Source organism: Salminus brasiliensis, chromosome 21 (genome assembly GCF_030463535.1).
Source record: "Salminus brasiliensis chromosome 21, fSalBra1.hap2, whole genome shotgun sequence".
Classification (NCBI taxonomy): Eukaryota; Metazoa; Chordata; class Actinopteri; order Characiformes; family Bryconidae; genus Salminus; species Salminus brasiliensis.
Window position 1 is genome coordinate 27,875,066 of NC_132898.1, and position 19,921 is coordinate 27,894,986.

Below are 19,921 nucleotides of genomic sequence, written 5' to 3' on the forward strand. Positions count from 1 at the left end.
AAACTTAAAAAAATTATACTTTGATATGAACTATATTGAGAGTGCTTTCAATTGGGAAATGTGATTTAATGTTGCTTCCATTTCCATCTTTCTTTCTGAAAGCATTTGTGGTGAAATGGAGAGTCTGTAAAAAAGTTACTATTTTAACAATGTGTGACAGCAAAGATACACTAATTCTGCAGTCTGAGTCATTCTGTGAAACGGGTGCCATTTCCACTTTGCATTTTTATCATATATATTATCATCCTTTTCATTTTCCCACCTTCTTATTCAGATGTGAGGGCTGTAGTCATAGTAAAATGTTACTGGGTGGTAAATTCCTTCCTAAAATTGCCACAGTTCTTTATGTGGACAAGTGTCCGACCTCGCACACATGCCACTCAATTTAAAATGTCATTTTCTTTGCATTTATAGTGAAACAATTTTTTTTTTTGAATAAACAGTTACAAAACATTTCTATGTGACGGGGTGGTAGGGTTGAGCTTGAAATACCCTGTCTAATATATATTTAAAAAAATTAATAATAATCTAAAGAAATGTGTTCTTTTGGTGTGTGTGTGTACTGGATGCGACCTTGGCCGAGTACTGTGTGCCTTTTGTATGTGTGTGTGTGTGTGTGTGTGTGTGTGTGTGTGTGTGTGTGTGTATCAGCAATGATTTTCTGGCAGCTGGGCAGTGTGTGAGCTTAGGGGTATCTCTGGCTAAGTAATGGTATTTCTAAATGAACAGCAAAGTAGCTCTGGAGTAGAGAATCTGCTGAATGTCATAAATGCAAAATAAATATACTGTTTTCCTACAAATATAAGCAAGTGTGTATCCAGGGGGGGAACAGATGTGCCCCAGTTCTCAGTAGCTGTACTACAAATCCCAGCATCCTGTACTCTCCCCCACACACGTCATGTGAAGTCTCCACATACTGAGAGGTAAATGAAGTTGCTGGAAATACGGGGGTCCAGGGATCTAGCCAGCATACATGATCTACACGTCTTTATTTTAACAGGTGATGGTGGAGTGGGGGGTCTCAGACAAGTGCCCTGGTTCCAGACCTGCGTTACGAGGACTGAGCTGGGAGGGGAACAGCCGGCAGGGGCTCCAACCAAGCTTCGTCGTAGTGGCGTTTTAAAGAGAAGTCCTTACATTCCTTCGACAACAAGCCTTTGTTGAATTTAAGCAGTGGTTAACTTTTTAAAGTTAACTCTAAATTATACAGCCCTGCTATTTGTGCTTTTGACATATATGCGCTGTAGGCTGTGCTCTGCTAGCCCAGCTGCGGGGACTCCAGCGTCGGAGCTAGCTAGCCCTAGCTAGCCGGTGTTGTAGCTAGCTAGCATAGCTAAAACCTCCCGGAGCTCCGAATTAGTTTCTTATCACAAACAGAAAGAGCAAAGGCACCAATAAACAACTGTAGCTATATTTATAAAATATATGCTGTTAAAGTTATGGCTATAAATACCAGTAGCGTCAATAGTACTTCAAATACAACGGTACCTAGCTAGCATAGCATAGCTTAGCTTAGCATAGCATAGCTAGCTGGCTGGCTAACTAGCTATAGCTACTTAACCACTAGCGGTTAATTAGGATGTTGACCCAAGACTTTCTAACCGATGTTAGGTAGCTGGCTGGCTAGCTTACAAATGAGCTTTACATGACAAATGCAAGAATATGTCTATGTTTATGGGCGCTGTGTTACAACATCCATCGCTGTCGGGGATCCTTTAGCAGGATGGGAATGCAAGAGGGGGGGAAATCCATTAGCTGGTGTTTCCCATAAGCGAGGCATCCATGGATCGATTGGACACCATTAGTGTGTAGTTTCGTTAGCTAGCTAGCTAGTTGTTCACAGAACTGAGGAGGTCTTTATTAAAAAAAAAAAACAACAACAACAACAGTAGTCAACATTGCTCCAGTATGGCTAGTGCCGGAGTCAGTGTGTTGTCCAGAGCCGGAGAAGGGGAAGGCGCCGCCGCCGCCGCACCGGCTCAGAGTCTGTCCGCTCTGGCCCCCTCCAACTCCTCACAGCCGGGCTCTGACATCAAGGGCTGCGCCAACGGCGACCTGATGGACTCCTTCGGCATCTTCCTGCAAGGCCTTCTAGGAGTGGTGGCCTTCAGCACCCTTATGTGTAAGTAAATTGACTCGTGTTGTATTCAGACACCCCTTGATTTCTTACTTGTTGCTCTTTGCACCCTCAGAGGTCCTGATCCAGGTCCAGGTTGGCAGCTGTCAGGTGCAGGCTTGGTTCTGCCAGTGTGGGCTGAAGCCTTCAGAGACCTCCACCAGATTTTGCACAGATTTGTCTTTTGAGATGTAGACAGGCATTCAGAGGGGTCTGATTTTAGATGATCGACTGAAGAGCTGAATGTTACTGGAGGGTGGTTGTGTTACCCACTACACCAACCACTGTGCAGTGGAAGTGGTGGCACTGGAAGGGGCACGGTGCAGGCTCTCGGGCTTCACATCGCCCTGCTTGCTTGCGTGTCTGGCTGAAAAGAAGTTTCTTGATCAAACCGTTCTGAATAACCTTCTTTACATCTTAACCAATCGGATGTGTTATGCCATGTGATGTTATTAGACTGATATTGTCTGATTTATGATATAATGCCCCTAAAGATGTAGTTATGTCCAGTGGCCAGATGTGGCCAACCTTGACTTCATAGAGATTCTTCACTCTTACACATCTAAAGGTAAAGGTATTTGTCACTGTACAGTGAAATGTGTCATCCACATTTGGCCCATCTGTGGTAGTGAACACGAACACGCACACACACACACACACACACACACACACACTAGTGAATTAGGGGCAGTGAGTACACACACAACTCAGCCAGTTCCAGCGTTTGAGGCGCAGAGAGGGTAAAGGGCCTTGCTCAAGGGCCCAGCAGTGGCAGCTTGCTGAGCCCGGCAATCGAACCCACAACCCTGTTATCGATAGCCCGGCGCTCTAACCCCTGAGCCACTAAAATGGTTCTTAATGGAACCAAAAATGGTTCTTCCATGGCATCGCTCAAAGAACCCTTCGTAGCAGCCTTTTTTTTTTTTTTTAGGAGTGTAGATGAAGACTTTCCATGACTGCTTTTCAGTTTCAGTTCTAGTTTTTCGAAAACAGCAAGTTTTCAGGAGGATGCATGATGACAAACAATTAGTTAACAGGATCCTGAAGCTTTGGCTGAATGTGTTTATGCTGTGGTCAAGTTGGAGAACCCACTGGAATCCAGAGCGCCACTGCCCACTAATTATAGTTAGCATGGGCTTTGCTATTGCTATTGTTAACTACAGCTTATGATGATTTGGAAGAAGTCTATAAGAGAGGAGGGATTTTGAGTTGCTTTGTGGTAGGAAGCCAGAGCCAAGCCCCTCTGTGATATGTAGAACCAGGAACGATGGATGACTGGGTTTAAAGGAAGGTGACAGGGTGGTGGTGGAGGGTTGCACAGACTTGTCGTAAACACGTAAACAAGGTGCAGATGGAATTTTTAGGATGTTAAATTGAAGTTATTATTTTGTAACTCCACTTAATTGTACTTTTGGTCACTCGTGAAGACCTGAGAAGAGTTCAGTGGCACTACAGAGGTCTATCACAGTCTGTAGAGTTAATATATCAGCGCTAGCGTTTGTTTAAGCGTGTGTGCGCTTGCATAACTCACACTTGTGCGTGCCTTAGTCGCACAGGAAAGACTAGTTCAGCAGTTTCCAAGGCCGGGCAAATTGGAGTCCCTTGTGTAGCTGATGTCTGTTTTGGTTTTTTTCCTGCATGGGTCTGGATGCAGATTATTGCCAGATTATTTATGTCTCTTGAGATTTTATTAGTCAGATAATAACTTAAAAACCTTGCTGGTTGTATGGATACAGTTCTTGTAGCAGTTTGAGTATCTGTTGCACACAAGTTGGGCATGACGGCACAATCAGAATGTTATGCAAACTAAAAATGGTAAGATTGGATCTCTCTTGCTTGGTGGGTAAACGGGAGCATAGGCCAGTTGTTGAACGTAGGCTATTGGCCACTGTCACCAGCAGCGCAACAACAAGCCACCATTGTCAGAAACAGCGGGAGCTTTATTTTTATAGGGGATGCAGTCACTCACTGTCTCTGATCAATAGGCTGGTTCTAGCTGCTGCAGTGTAGGCAGAGAGAAAGTAAGTGAGGAACATGTGCAGCTGCAGTGGAGAACATCACTGCTACACCACAAAGCCCGCTGTACCCATTTCCCTTGTTTTACATAAAAGCACAGCTAAGTGAAGCCCGGAAAAGCCTAATTCTGCACCACGCTGCTGATGCTCGCAGTGTTACATTTACAGCCTTTGGCTGATGCTCTTATCCAGAGCGACTTACAAGGTAACTAGTATTACATAGGTGGACCAGGGTAGTGTTAGGAGTCTTGCCAAAGGACGCTTATTGGTGTAGCGCAGCATAGTCACCCAGACTGGGAATTGAACTCTAGTCTCCCAGTTATCTGTTGCCCCACACCAACCACAGTCTTCATTCAGTATTAATCCATGTGGCTCAGCAGTTGTGGGCAGGTTTTCAGTGTTAAGCTTGAAGTCTTGGGTTTTTGCTGCTTGCTGCAAGTGCCGTGCATCACAGCAAACCTTAAAATGGAAAATGTACAAGAGAAAAGGGGGGAAACCTTTTTAACATTTAACGTTAATGGAAGCCAAAGTCATTTTGGAGCATTTCTATTTGTCCATTCTTTATGAAATGGACAACTGCACTAGTCAAAATGGCAAAAATAGTGATTAAAGCTATTGCATCGAACCCCAGTATGCTCTTATAAGCTATATCAACAACTGGCAGTATCAGCCAGCTTGAACGTGCCTTATCTGTAGGAGTCTCTGTAGGTTCATCCCTAATAAAGGGCACTTTAAGCAGCCATATTGTACATTTTCCCTGTATTTCTTTCTTTCCCTGAGACCCTCTTGTGACATTTGTTTGAGTTTGGGTCCTAAACACAGTCACAAATGACTTTTCCATAATGAAGTCCAACCTCTCTTAATCCCTTCGAAAATGCAAAGGCTGTTGCTGTCTCTTTTAAGACTGACAAATAGCTTCCATCCCTGTTTTGTGCCTCATGCTAAAAAGCAGCCTAGACTTAAACACTGAAATACTACATCAAAACCCCTTATTTTAAAAAAACATGTCGTTTTAATAAGCTCTGTTTCTGTATGGCAAGTCCCTTTAGTGGAACTAGGCTCACTCCTAGTAGTGTTGTGGCACAACGCTAATTTCTCCTAGCACCTCCGTGAGTTGAGTCAGGGGACCATATATAGTAGCACAGCACTCTCTCGGTAGCAGTTATTGATCCGCTCTGTTTGTTTCAAGCGCTTCTTTCTGCCCCTTCTTCCCACAGTGAAACGCTTCAGAGAACCCAAGCACGAAAGAAGACCCTGGAGAATCTGGTAAACAATCCCCCATCGTTGGAGATGCTCTTATTTTTCCTGCAATATGAACCGCAGTGTTAAAGTGATACTGTACCGTGTTTCAGTGTGGGGTTCTATCAATAGTTCTACTGAAGCTGAACGTCTTTTGCTTCTCTGTAATGTCCCTTCAGACTCCTGGCCTCCTTTATATTGAGCAACAAAAGCACAGATGAATGGGAATAAAATAGTTTTACAGTCTAAAAACTCACAGTTTAGTGACAGTTTTTATATGCTTAGTTAAATTCAGCTGTTTTGAAGAGTCCTAGAACCAGTCATTGCCATGAAGCAGCAGGAGAGCTAGCGATTATCTGATTATTTGAATGCTGGCAATATTTCATTTCCAGTTTCCACAAAGAAAATGCATGTTTTAGGTCTTTCCTGGTCCTGGCCAGTGTTGTGAAAACAGTGAAAAGTGATTCCTTCGTATTATTCAGTTACACTAATTAGCCATAACATTAAACCCTACCTGCCTAATATTGAGTAGGTCTCACATCAGCTCTGACCATTTGAAACATGGACTACACAAGACCCCTGAAGGTGTCCTGTGATATCCGGCACCAAGACCTTTGCAGCAGATCGCTTAAGTCTCGTAAGTTCTGAGGTGGAGCCTCCATGGTCACATCAATGAGCCTTAGGTATCCATGACCCTGTCGCTGGTTCACCTACCACTGTTGGCAGGTACTGACCACCCCTGCATACCAGGGGGGGAAAAAAAATCTCAAGACCTGCCTGATGTTTTGTACATGATCTGGTCCAGTCATTAAGTCCTCCTGGTTTGGTTCTTGTCAAAGCGGCTAATTTTCCTTGCTTTTAACACGAACATCACCTTCAAGAACTGGCTTGAAGTCAGTGTTTTTGTCAGTGGTGTTAATGTTATGGCTGATCACTCTAAGTGTTCACTTATTAAATGCATTCTTTGGATAGTCAGTTCATTCATTCATTCATTTATTTGGCAGAGACCCTGTCAACAAATATTGCATACAGATAAAACGTACGGAGACTAATACCCAAACAACAATATAGTGGATAGATATAAATGAAGTGTGCCAAATAATGTTGGAATCCACTTTAAAGAAGTCTTGAAACTTCTTTAGTGGGTTTGATAAGTGTGTGATGACTTCGGCAAGCAGTTAGCACTATGCTAAGGGATAGCTATAGCCATGGTCCTGGTATATAGGATCATATACAGTCACAAAATCATAAGCGTAGTCCCGCACAGCTGTTGCACACCAGCTTTTAATACAGTAACTTAGCAATTTAGACCTTTTAATGGTTGGGATTCTCTTGGGCCATGGATAGTGATGGGCGTATTTTCACTCCACCATAGAAAAAGGCACTTTAAACACAGTATAGTGTTTCTTTAACACTGAACACAACACTTTGTGCTTGTGACTGTACCTGGCTGATCTGTCTAAAGCTGGCGGTATACTTCAGACAGTGTAGGAACTGAGGGAAATCTACGGTCTGCTGTTGGTACACTTAAAAGTACCGTATTAAAGAGCTCTGACATTCAGCCCTGCTATAGCCTGTGAGATAGGCAGCCATTTGGTATGGACCAATTGACCCTAAAGTGTGTGAGGTCTTGGAGGTCTTGAAAAAAACAAATTGCATTAATTTGGGGGTTTGTTTCGCAGATGGAGCACACCATAGCATACAAACTCCACCCACCGCATCATCCCGTCGTCTAATTTGAAGTATACCGCCACCTTAACAGCCCTTTCAGCTCCAGCTGCTCAAAAAAAAAGGTCGTTTGTGGCCTGGTGAGAGCTAACCAGGTCTCCTCCCTTTCACTGTCCCCACCCACCCCTCCACCTCCCTCAGGTTTCTGGACACCTCCAAACAGGCCATTGGGATGCTGTTCATTCACTTTGCCAATGTCTACCTGTCTGACCTCACAGAGGAGGACCCATGTTCACTGTGAGTCTGCGTCGTAGGTGTTGTCACTGTCGTCTTCGTTCTTGTCGTCTTCGTGATGTGTTAACCTGTTGCCTGTGGTCCTGTATGGTTCTCTAAGTGTGCTTATGTTTGTGTGAATCCTTTGTGATGAGTGCGTTTTCTGGATCATGCCCCCAGATACCTCATAAACTTTCTGTTGGATGCTACGTTGGGTATGTTGGTGATCTATGGCGGTGTGAGGGCCGTTAGCGCTGTGGTCGAGTGGAGGCAGTGGGATTCGCTACGCTTTGGAGAGTACGGTAAGTTAGGCCACTGTTCACATTTGCCTGAATTATCCGGATAACTGAGAAATCCTACTTGTCAATATTAAGGCCACAGTGTACAGCTTCAGGTCGGAGTTGACTCATTACACTGATTACCGTTTTTTTTCCCATTTCCTGGGTTGCTAAATCAGGACCAGAAGGTGCACAGCGTCTCGTTATAGTTTAGTTTCGCTCTTTATTTTTTCATTGCAGCTACAAAGCTAACTGATTCACAAAAGCCATTATTCATCTGTTAGCATTGTGTAATGCATGGCTGTCCCAAACCACGTCAAGGCTAACATTTTATAGATGAAGTGTGACACATAATGTTGGACTCAACTTGAAGTCTGTGTGAAACTTGCGTTATTAGGTTTGAAGGTGTGTGACAACTTGGGCATGCATTTAGCCCTATGTTAACAGATAGCTATAGCCATGGTCGTGGCATAAAAGATAATGTACATTCACAAAATCATAAACATAGTCCAGCACAGCTGTTACACACCAGCTTTTAAAACAAGAAACCCTGCAATTCGCTTTCAATTTTGGGGATTTGTAATGGTAATGCTAGTTTCCACTAAGTGAGCTGGCCTGCGCAACTGCCACGCTATCGAAATTGGATGGACCTGGCGGCTGGGCCGTGCTAATGCTGTGCTGGTGATGTTGAATGAGGCCCGTAGCAGACCGTAGATCCAAGCTTTACAATTTTTTGGAACTGGAAATATTAAGATCCAGAATCTTGCAGCACAAAGGTGAATTTCAGCAAATATCATTGGATCCCTGAGCCATTAAGCCCTCCCCTGTTCCATGCCAAGCCGTGTCCATGTAGAAAAGTTACCAGAACGGCTACCCTCCCTTCTTAGAACTTCTCAGAGCCAACAAATTCAGGAGGACCAATAGAAATCTTATTACACTGACTTCCAAGTTTTTTCCTTGTCCTGTGAAGTTGTCATTTTGGAGATACAAGGATTTTTCATGACAGTGACAATATACTTCAGCATGTATGTTTTTGAGTCATGGGTCTTTCTATTCTTTAATTTGTCCACCATATTGTTCATACAGTTTTACTACTACTGGGGTGGGATGCTAATTGTTCTAGGTCATTTCCAGTTATTAATCTCCTCTGGTGGAGCTGTCAGTTTTAGTAACCGCAACAACAACAAAAAAGCCTTGCTGTGCCCATTTTAAAAGCTTGTTATCAGACCTGCTGTGGAAATTGTTATCCGCTCCAGTGCACCGGCAGTATTGGGCTAATAGCATGCAAATGTCATCCATTCAGCTGCTCTTCTGAACAGTGTCATTGTAGTTGAATTGAGGGCCAGAGAAATGATGCTCTCCTCATTTACGTATCGCTTGACTCCTGTGTAAACAGTCTTGTTTTGTACCCATTTGAGCAAACACGTTTTTGTTGTTTGTAATTTGGAAAATTAGCTCTGCTTGGTAAGCACAGTGAGACTCTCTCTGATACTTTGTCTGTTAGAGTTCCTGCATATTAACTTGAGGAACTAGACTCATTTTGTATGTGTTTTGTGTCTGTGTGTGTGTTTGTAGGAGAGCCAGTGCAGTGCACTGCCTGGGCAGGCCAGTGTGCGCTCTATATCCTCATCATGATGTTTGAGAAGGTGGTCATCATCCTGGTTCTGCTCATCCCGCAGTGGAAGAAGGTCAGTCACACATCACGTGGACAATCAGTGTTTTTTTTATGGTGTTGCTCAGTCAGGCTTCACAGTATATCTCTTGTAAATGGTTAACCTGACAGCAACCTACACAGAAGATTGCGAGTGATGGCCTTCCACAGAAGATTGCAATATGCAAATAAGGCTCAGACCATCACCAATTGTTTTGTAGCCTAGTGTAGGTGACTTTCAGTGGGAGTTTGCATGAATTAGGTTGTCATTCTGGTTTTTAACTAGGCTACAGTAGGCTAAGGTTTGCCAGTGTGTTTGTAGGCACGTATCAGAATGAAATTTACTCTGGATCGGAGGCAGATCCAGGTTTTTTTTTTTTTAAAGGGATGAGTATCTGCTTTTAAGCTTCTGAGCCACTTTCAGGTCCTTAAAGTGGCATCCATCCATTAATAGACATGATTCTGAGCTGCTGCAGACGCACTTCTCTTTTTTTGGAAAACTGCCTAGATAGAGAGATGAGCAAAACAAGAACAGAGCTGTATTTGAACTGATAAGTGCAGTGACTCTACCAGTTAGCAGCCAAAACAAAAGCAAAAATTGGCTTCTAATGCTAACTCTCCATTCTACCTTAAATAGTACGTAGACCTGGTTAATAACCAAACTATGGTGGAAATGCTCTGGACATGCTGTATGGGCAATTTCACCAGTGTGTTATCTCTTTATTGCTCGTGTATCCTGCTGTTGAAGAACATTCACAAAAATCATAAACATAGTCCAGCACAGCTGTTACACACCAGCTTTTAATACAGAAACCCTGCATTTCGCTTTCAATTTTGGGGATTTGTGATGGTAATGCTAGTTTCCACTAAGCAAGCTTTAGATATTTTTAATGTCATGTGATGTTTTGCAATGTTGAACTCTGTCTGTGTCTGTCTTCCACAGCTTGCCATGTTGAACCCTATTACAAACCCACATCTGGAGCTGGCTATTGTCATGTTAATCGTACCCTTCTTTGTAAACGTAAGTGATTATAGTTAATTTGCTTATCTTAAACAGGGTTACTGACCTCCAAATTTCCCTGTTCTCCTAAAGCCGGGGATGCACTACTCTACCCCCATTTTAACCCAGATTTTAACGCCTGATGGGCAGTCTGGCTGAGTCTGTGCTGATTGTCTCTAGTCTGCAGAGTATATTATTTTATGACCTTACTCTGAGCATAATCTAATGATGTATACTGGTCAGTAACTCCTTCTGAATGGGTCTCAATGGTAACTGGGCAGGAAAAGTGCAGTTTATAGGCCGTTTCTTATTTTAATTTACATTCCACCTTAAATGATGCAGCACCTACAATCTGGCGCTAGTAGCTGCATGTCCTTCACTGCAGCACCGTTTAAGGTGAAACAGAAATTCATGCAAGAAGCCAGCATCTGCCTTGTACTTAAGGTAGCCTCCAGTATGTGCTGTGCTACTCCCCTCCAACTCCCTCTGCATCCTGTGCAGACTATGCTAATTCCGACTTCCCACCCACTACCTCACCCAACCCGGAGGCCGGAGTGTAGCCAAGAGAGCTTAACTCTATGTCCAGACTTACTCTTAAGTCCGTTCCGTTCTGATGTTTTTGGGGCAAATTTTATTTATTTTTTATTTTTATTTTATTAATTAGAATAAATAATTGAGCTCTTTCTCAATCTGTGTGTGGATGCTTGTCCAGGCTCTGATGTTCTGGGTAGTAGATAACTTCCTGATGAAAAAAGGAAGGACAAAAGCCAAACTGGAGGAAAGAGAGGTAGGAGACGACTCTCGCGGCAGCAGCAAAGTGCGCTACAGACGGGCAATGTCTCACGATGACTCAGAGTCTGAGGTAAGCTTTCTTATATATATTTATATATATATATATATATATATATATATATATATATATATATATATATTTATACACACACACACACCAAAACTTGACCTCAGAAAACTCTTTCAGCTCTTCCCAGTCCCAGTTACCTTTTTAACGCCTTCAGTCATGTTACCATATTACTAGATAACATGTACAGTGTAGTGGCAGTTACAAAGAAGAACATTTATATTATGTGTAATAACTAAATAATAAGCCTGCAACTAGATTGAGGCTAATTATTAGTCTTATGTAGGGATTACATTTGGCCAGCTGATGTAGGTGTCATTGAGTGTGATGTTGACAATATTATAGCCATTGGAGGAAATGCTGCCTTTGGCAAAATAGACAAATAAATCAACCTAAGTAGTTTAGTTTAAAAAGTCATTTAACATTTTACCAGGCCATTACATAATGTGATGTCACCCAATAACTCAGCCTTCCTGTTCTCAGACTAGTCGTTCTTTCTCTGGCTACCTCTTCTTCTTTTTGTTTTTTTTATTATTATTATTATTATTTATAAGCCCTTTCCTGTAGCTGTTGGAGTTGGTCTTACCATTAGTCAGTCCTTTTACAGGCCTGTGATGCAGGTGTGTCTGAGGACGTGAATCGCCCCATAGCCTTTAGACAGTACCTTCTCTTCTCAGGTCAACACATAATCATTACCTTTGGGGAAATCTCGGTTGGAAGAGGAATGGCATTCAGAGTGTAAAGGGTTCATGTAAACAGTTCCGGATCACTTGGCATGGTCGAGTCATTGCTTGAAGATTAATTATTGCATAGGCCATTTGTGTTCACTCCAAGTGTACCCTTCCCAACCTCTTGTTTGTTTATTGGGTTTCTAAGCATCTTGCCCTTGTATTACATTTTACTTTTCCGCTGTGGCGTCCTAGCCTCTGCAGGCAGTTGTGGATCTGAGGGTATAGCCATTACAAGCTCACAGATTCCGCTCACTGTTTAGGAATTTGTTTTCGCTAGATGCCATTGATAATAGCATTGCTCTGGGTGGAGAGGACTTACTGCCACACTAAAAAAAAAAAAAACACTTTAAACTGTCCCCTGGGGAGATGCATGTTATTGGTGTTTTGCCATCTTATGAGGTGAAGCTAACCTTTTTAAAAACTGATCATGCTGTTCCGATGCTCTGATGGTGTGAAATACAGTTCAGGGAAAACAGCGGATAATTCAGTCTGAGAACGGTGTCGCAATACTTTTGTGTATATATAAATACACTGTATCTGCATCTACAGAAATCTACCGAGAAATATTGAAAATCTGCCTAGATATTTGCTTAAAGACTCCTAGCCAACATGTTTTGAAAACATAATGTGTATGACGGGACCTCATAAGTGTGAAGATCAGATATAGACACCTGTTGAACACAAAAGTAACTCTTGCTTTTTCCTGAACAGATCCTGTTCTCTGCAGATGATGAAATGGAGGATTCGGATGGAGACGAAGATGTACGTAGACTGACAGGTCTTAAACCGGTTAAGAAGAAGAAGCACAGGCTGGGCATCCCCGTCTGATGACGGTTTAGACGTTTAGGTCCCCGACGTTCACGTTACCCACTCACCCTGCTGCCTTCTGCCGGTGGAATAGAGAAAACAGCCTGGAGCCAAATAATCACACCTGTGCTAAGATGAGCTACAGAAGGACTAATGAGGCACAGGGCCTGATCTTAATATCCTGATCTTCTTCCTATTGGCTCTTCAAGCAGGACAAGACACTGGTGATCTCTCTTTAGGGATTTTTATTTCTCCAGTCCCCTTCATACATTTTGGGAACTAGGAAGCCTAAAGAGGGATTCAGGACTTGATAAGGAAGCAGTGGGAGTCATTCAACTGTGCTGACTACACTGTGCTGGGTGACTGGATCTAAGCCTCTTCATTCCTGCCTCTCTGAGATCCTTATGCCTGTAGATTGGATTTAGTCTGATTTATATATATATATATACTGTATGGGCGACATGGAGGCTTTCATGGAAAATTGGCCTGTTCAGCAGGAGCACAGAGCAGTGAATCACACTTCCAGCCTTCAAGCACACCTTTTACTTTTCATTTATGTCCATACTAACTAGCACATTGTCCTTTCTATGAGATCAGAATTCTTACTGTAGATACAGGACATGCAAATAACATGGAGTGTGCTGACTAGGATGGGAATTTTGGGGAACGGCTATAGCAAAGGATTGTGTGTGTGTGTTATAAACTCAGGAATAAAGGGTTTGTCTGGCGGGGTTATAAGGCAGTCCTTTGTAAAAGCTCACACATAGTGAAGAACAGGCTTTTCATAGCTGCCTATATATCCCTCCTCCGGCTGTATGACGAGTAAAGCTGTGTACTGAACAACCATTTCAGCTTCCTAAAGGGAATGTCACGTCTAGGTTTAGGGCTCACTTTCCCAGACCCAGTTAAGCTTAGGCCTGACCTCCATAGCATTTTCAATGGAAATTCTCTATTGAACAGAAGTAGGCTCAAGAATTAAGCCTAGTCCCAGGGAATGTTTTGAAAAGCAGGATTTCTCAGTTTATCCAGATAACTTAAGCCCGGAGACAGTCCTGACATTTCCTCCATTGAAAGGAAAGTGTAGTCGATGACTGGGCCTCATCCTGGTCTTCGAAAGCCAGCCCTTAATGCTTGGATTGGAAATTCCATCTGCCTCAGAGGTCTCGTGTACTTGTGTGTGTTTTTGTTTTTTTGTCAAGGTTATGTTTTTACATGTGTGTATTTATTTGTGTGTGTGTGTGTGTGTGTGTGTGTGTGTGTGTGTGTGTGTGTGTGTGTGTGTGTGTGTGTGTGTGTGTGTGTGTGTCTGTGTGTTGCCTTGTTTGTTTATTGTATGCATTTCATTCCAGGTTGGAAATTGGGTAAAGAATTCCTCTGTGACCTTTTGCACAATTCCTTTAATCACTGTGGTCATTGGATATTCCCTATTATTTATATACTAAGCCTTCCGAGGGTTCCTCTTTCCTTGTGCCTATGTGTTCTCCCTCATTCCTTTAGGCATGTCCGTTTTGGGAGACGGTTACACTGACAGTGTGCTCTTCTTCTTCTTCTTCTTCTTCTTTTTATTTTTTTGTTGTTTTTTCCTGATTGCCTATTTCAGGTTGTTCCTTGTTGTTTTTTTGTTTGAGGAAAAGGATCTAATCCTGATGAAAGGGTTCTGGAGTTGTTGGGAATTCTCTAACTAAAGCACAGATTTTCATTTTGTAAAGTGGGAATTCTTCTGTACTACACCCTCACGGTGGAAAAGTCCTTAACCTAATGGAGGTGTGTTCCAGATTTTGGCAGCCTCTCCCGGATGTAGCTCCAGAGGAAAACCGGGAAGGGCGTGTAAGGTGGGCGTGTCCTTGTGTGGTGTACCTGTTTACTGTCTCCGACTGTTCCTGGTGTCCGCTCTCATACACTGAAGCTCATGGGCCGAGTGTTGGAAGAGCTCTTGAGGAGTCTCAGACAGAGATTTACATCCATGCTCTGCTGTCTGGTTTGCTGGTTCTCTGAAGAAAGGAGAACCGGGATCATTTTCCAGCTCTGCTGATGAAATTATGGCGACCAATGGAATGAGACTTTTCTCTGATAAAGACTGACAGCTCTTATAAGATGGAGGGGGGGGGGGGTGAACTACTAAACTTACTAGATGATTGGAATTACTGACAGACGACTTGCATTATATCATGATATATGCTTTTTCAATAAACGTCTGAAAATGATGAATTCTCTGCTTGTTTATTTTTCTTAAAGCCGTTTGAAGAGATCACACTGATTTTGATTACAGTGGATGGAAAGGGTCAGACTGACCTTTTTCATTTTTGTCTTTACTAATTATTAATCTGATGTTTCTCAGCATGTGACAAGAAACCCTGTGTGGTTTATAAGCAGCAGCCTTTCGTATTGGAAATGAGTTTTCCTGCCCTTTACGAGTAAAAGTCTTGTTCCCTGACCGGGAATCGAACCCGGGCCGCGGCGGTGAGAGCGCCGAATCCTAACCACTAGACCACCAGGGAGCTGAGAGGAGGCTCGAGGCAGGGCTATGTGGGTGCAAGGTGGGCTTCTCACGATCGTTCCCAAAGTTAAACCTGAAATAAAAACGTCCTAACCCTCGTGCAGAGCGCCTGCAGTGGACATCTCTCCTGGGTGAGAAAATGCGAGAAGCTTTGCTGTTGGAAAACTTTAAAACGACCACCTGATTTGATGAAATGGAGGATTCAGATGGAGATGAAGATGTACGTAGACTGACAGGTCTTAAACCGGTTAAGAAGAAGAAGCACAGGCTGGGCATCCCCGTCTGATGACAAGATAAGATAAGACAAGATAGTCCTTTATTAGTCCCGCAGTGGGGAAATTCCCAGTGTAACAGCAGAAAGGGATAGCAGGACACTCAGATACAAAAATTTAGATAAATAATTTACACTATATACACAATATAGATAAGAATTAAAAAAGCAATAAACAATATTATTTACAGCAAAAGACTCTTAATTGCACATGGGGGTGGGATATTGCACATGGTATTCCCTGAACATGAAGATGTGTGTGTAGTTAAGTGTGTGTGTATGTGGTCCGCTGGGAGCAGTGCTGGTTGTGCAGTCTGACGGCAGCAGGAAGGAAGGACCTGCGATACCGCTCCTTCACACACTTGGGGTGAAGCAGCCTGTCACTAAAGGAGCTGCCCAGTGCTGCCAGAGTCTCATGCATGGGGTGGGAGCTGTTCTCCAGCATGGATGCCAGCTTGGTTGTCATCCTCCTGTCTCCCACCACCTGCACTGGGTCTAAGAAGCACCCCAGGACAGAGCCGGCCCTCTTTATGAGTTTGTCCAGTCTCTTCTTATCTGCCGTCGAGATGCTACTGCCCCAGCAGACCACTCCCTAAAAGATGGCAGATGCCACCACTGTGTCGAAGAACGTCCTCAGGAGTGCTCCCTGCACTTCAAAGGACCTCAATCTCCTCAGCAGGTAGAGTCTGCTCTGGCCTTTCTTGTAGAGTGCAGCAGTGTTGACTGACCAGTCCAGTTTGTTGTTCAGATGAACACCCAGGTATTTATAAGAGTCCACTCTCTCGATGTTCATACCGCGGATGTTCACTGATGGAGGGGGGTGTCTGCACCTGCGGAAATCCACCACCAGTTCTTTGGTTTTTCCAGCGTTTATCTGCAGATGGTTCTGCAGACACCAGTCCACAAAGTCCTGAATAAGTTCTCTGTACTCGCTGTCCTCCTCATTGGATATGAGGCCGATGATCGCTGAGTCATCAGAGAACTTCTGGACGGTTTAGACGTTTAGGTCCTCGACGTTCACATTACCCACTCACCCTGCTGCCTTCTGCCAGTGGAATAGAGAAAACAGCCTGGAGCCAAATAATCACACCTGTGCTAAGATGAGCTACAGAAGGACTAATGAGGGCACAGGGCCTGATCTTAATATCCTGATCTTCTTCCTATTGGCTCTTCAAGCAGGACAAGACACTGGTGATCTCTCTTTAGGGTTTTTTATTTCTCCAGTCCCCTTCATACATTTTGGGAACTAGGAAGCCTAAAGAGGGATTCAGGACTTGATAAGGAAGCAGTGGGAGTCATTCAACTGTGCTGACTACACTGTGCTGGGTGACTGGATCTAAGCCTCTTCATTCCTGCCTCTCTGAGATCCTTATGCCTGTAGATTGGATTTAGTCTGATTTATATATATATACTGTATGGGCGACATGGAGGCTTTCATGGAAAATTGGCCTGTTCAGCAGGAGCACAGAGCAGTGAATCACACTTCCAGCCTTCAAGCACACCTTTTACTTTTCATTTATGTCCATACTAACTAGCACATTGTCCTTTCTATGAGATCAGAATTCTTACTGTAGATATAGGACATGCAAATAACATGGAGTGTGCTGACTAGGATGGGAATTTTGGGGAACGGCTATAGCAAAGGATTGTGTGTGTGTGTTATAAACTCAGGAATAAAGGGTTTGTCTGGCGGGGTTATAAGGCAGTCCTTTGTAAAAGCTCACACATAGTGAAGAACAGGCTTTTCATAGCTGCCTATATATCCCTCCTCCGGCTGTATGACGAGTAAAGCTGTGTACTGAACAACCATTTCAGCTTCCTAAAGGGAATGTCACGTCTAGGTTTAGGGCTCACTTTCCCAGACCCAGTTAAGCTTAGGCCTGACCTCCATAGCATTTTCAATGGAAATTCTCTATTGAACAGAAGTAGGCTCAAGAATTAAGCCTAGTCCCAGGGAATGTTTTGAAAAGCAGGATTTCTCAGTTTATCCAGATAACTTAAGCCCGGAGACAGTCCTGACATTTCCTCCATTGAAAGGATAGTGTAGTCGATGACTGGGCCTCATCCTGGTCTTCGAAAGCCAGCCCTTAATGCTTGGATTGGAAATTCCATCTGCCTCAGAGGTCTCGTGTACTTGTGTGTGTTTTTGTTTTTTTGTCAAGGTTATGTTTTTACATGTGTGTATTTATTTGTGTGTGTGTGTGTGTGTGTCTGTGTGTTGCCTTGTTTGTTTATTGTATGCATTTCATTCCAGGTTGGAAATTGGGTAAAGAATTCCTCTGTGACCTTTTGCACAATTCCTTTAATCACTGTGGTCATTGGATATTCCCTATTATTTATATACTAAGCCTTCCGAGGGTTCCTCTTTCCTTGTGCCTATGTGTTCTCCCTCATTCCTTTAGGCATGTCCATTTTGGGAGACGGTTACACTGACAGTGTGCTCTTCTTCTTCTTCTTCTTCTTCTTCTTTTTATTTTTTTGTAGTTTTTTCCTGATTGTCTATTTCAGGTTGTTCCTTGTTGTTTTTTTGTTTGAGGAAAAGGATCTAATCCTGATGAAAGGGTTCTGGAGTTGTTGGGAATTCTCTAACTAAAGCACAGATTTTCATTTTGTAAAGTGGGAATTCTTCTGTACTACACCCTCACGGTGGAAAAGTCCTTAACCTAATGGAGGTGTGTTCCAGATTTTGGCAGCCTCTCCCGGATGTAGCTCCAGAGGAAAACCGGGAAGGGCGTGTAAGGTGGGCGTGTCCTTGTGTGGTGTACCTGTTTACTGTCTCCGACTGTTCCTGGTGTCCGCTCTCATACACTGAAGCTCATGGGCCGAGTGTTGGAAGAGCTCTTGAGGAGTCTCAGACAGAGATTTACATCCATGCTCTGCTGTCTGGTTTGCTGGTTCTCTGAAGAAAGGAGAACCGGGATCATTTTCCAGCTCTGCTGATGAAATTATGGCGACCAATGGAATGAGACTTTTCTCTGATAAAGACTGACAGCTCTTATAAGATGGAGGGGGGGGGGTGAACTACTAAACTTACTAGATGATTGGAATTACTGACAGACGACTTGCATTATATCATGATATATGCTTTTTCAATAAACGTCTGAAAATGATGAATTCTCTGCTTGTTTATTTTTCTTAAAGCCGTTTGAAGAGATCACACTGATTTTGATTACAGTGGATGGAAAGGGTCAGACTGACCTTTTTCATTTTTGTCTTTACTAATTATTAATCTGATGTTTCTCAGCATGTGACAAGAAACCCTGTGTGGTTTATAAGCAGCAGCCTTTCGTATTGGAAATGAGTTTTCCTGCCCTTTACGAGTAAAAGTCTTGTTCCCTGACCGGGAATCGAACCCGGGCCGCGGCGGTGAGAGCGCCGAATCCTAACCACTAGACCACCAGGGAGCTGAGAGGAGGCTCGAGGCAGGGCTATGTGGGTGCAAGGTGGGCTTCTCACGATCGTTCCCAAAGTTAAACCTGAAATAAAAACGTCCTAACCCTCGTGCAGAGCGCCTGCAGTGGACATCTCTCCTGGGTGAGAAAATGCGAGAAGCTTTGCTGTTGGAAAACTTTAAAACGACCACCTGATTTGATGAAATGGAGGATTCAGATGGAGATGAAGATGTACGTAGACTGACAGGTCTTAAACCGGTTAAGAAGAAGAAGCACAGGCTGGGCATCCCCGTCTGATGACGGTTTAGACGTTTAGGTCCCCAACGTTCACGTTACCCACTCACCCAGCTGCCTTCTGCCGGTGGAATAGAGAAAACAGCCTGGAGCCAAATAATCACACCTGTGCTAAGATGAGCTACAGAAGGACTAATGAGGCATAGGGCCTGATCTTAATATCCTGATCTTCTTCCTATTGGCTCTTCAAGCAGGACAAGACACTGGTGATCTCTCTTTAGGGATTTTTATTTCTCCAGTCCCCTTCATACATTTTGGGAACTAGGAAGCCTAAAGAGGGATTCAGGACTTGATAAGGAAGCAGTGGGAGTCATTCAACTGTGCTGACTACACTGTGCAGGGTGACTGGATCTAAGCCTCTTCATTCCTTATGCCTGTAGATTGGATTTAGTCTGATTTATATATATATACTGTATGGGCGACATGGAGGCTTTCATGGAAAATTGGCCTGTTCAGCAGGAGCACAGAGCAGTGAATCACACTTCCAGCCTTCAAGCACACCTTTTACTTTTCATTTATGTCCATACTAACTAGCACATTGTCCTTTCTATGAGATCAGAATTCTTACTGTAGATACAGGACATGCAAATAACATGGAGTGTGCTGACTAGGATGGGAATTTTGGGGAACGGCTATAGCAAAGGATTGTGTGTGTGTTATAAACTCAGGAATAAAGGGTTTGTCTGGCGGGGTTATAAGGCAGTCCTTTGTAAAAGCTCACACATAGTGAAGAACAGGCTTTTCATAGCTGCCTATATATCCCTCCTCCAGCTGTATGACGAGTAAAGCTGTGTACTGAACAACCATTTCAGCTTCCTAAAGGGAATGTC

General features: G+C 43.4%; 1 protein-coding gene and 2 non-coding genes across 4 annotated transcripts; 1 reads left to right on the top strand and 2 right to left on the bottom strand.

The window, feature by feature from the left end:
• The first annotated feature begins 873 nt into the window (after positions 1-873).
• stimate (STIM activating enhance) lies at positions 874-14,841 on the top strand. Of its 2 annotated transcripts, XM_072665991.1 has the most exons (9): positions 874-923; positions 1,001-2,122; positions 5,349-5,397; positions 7,240-7,335; positions 7,492-7,613; positions 9,165-9,277; positions 10,184-10,261; positions 10,953-11,102; positions 12,542-14,841. In XM_072665991.1, the coding sequence occupies exons 2-9, from the start codon at positions 1,909-1,911 to the stop codon at positions 12,656-12,658; spliced, it is 939 nt and encodes a 312-aa protein (XP_072522092.1). In that variant the 5' UTR covers positions 874-923; positions 1,001-1,908; the 3' UTR covers positions 12,659-14,841. The 2 variants fall into 2 exon arrangements, with proteins under 2 accessions (XP_072522092.1, XP_072522091.1); XM_072665990.1 differs by lacking the exon at positions 874-923 and having other exon boundaries at positions 931-2,122.
• Positions 14,842-15,063: 222 nt separating this feature from the next.
• On the bottom strand, positions 15,064-15,135 carry trnae-cuc (transfer RNA glutamic acid (anticodon CUC)). The gene has a single exon. It is a non-coding gene; the product is annotated as a tRNA-Glu (tRNA).
• Positions 15,136-18,737: 3,602 nt separating this feature from the next.
• trnae-cuc (transfer RNA glutamic acid (anticodon CUC)) lies at positions 18,738-18,809 on the bottom strand. Its single transcript has one exon. It is a non-coding gene; the product is annotated as a tRNA-Glu (tRNA).
• Positions 18,810-19,921: the final 1,112 nt, after the last annotated feature.

Bases quoted from the DNA above. Each gene is read 5' to 3' on its own strand.
- stimate (XM_072665991.1), top strand. From the start codon at position 1,909: ATGGCTAGTGCCGGAGTCAGTGTGTTGTCCAGAGCCGGAGAAGGGGAA. The intron at 5,398-7,239 runs GTAAACAATCCC...CACCTCCCTCAG, and splicing joins AGAAGACCCTGGAGAATCTG to GTTTCTGGACACCTCCAAAC. The intron at 7,614-9,164 runs GTAAGTTAGGCC...GTGTGTTTGTAG, and splicing joins GCTACGCTTTGGAGAGTACG to GAGAGCCAGTGCAGTGCACT.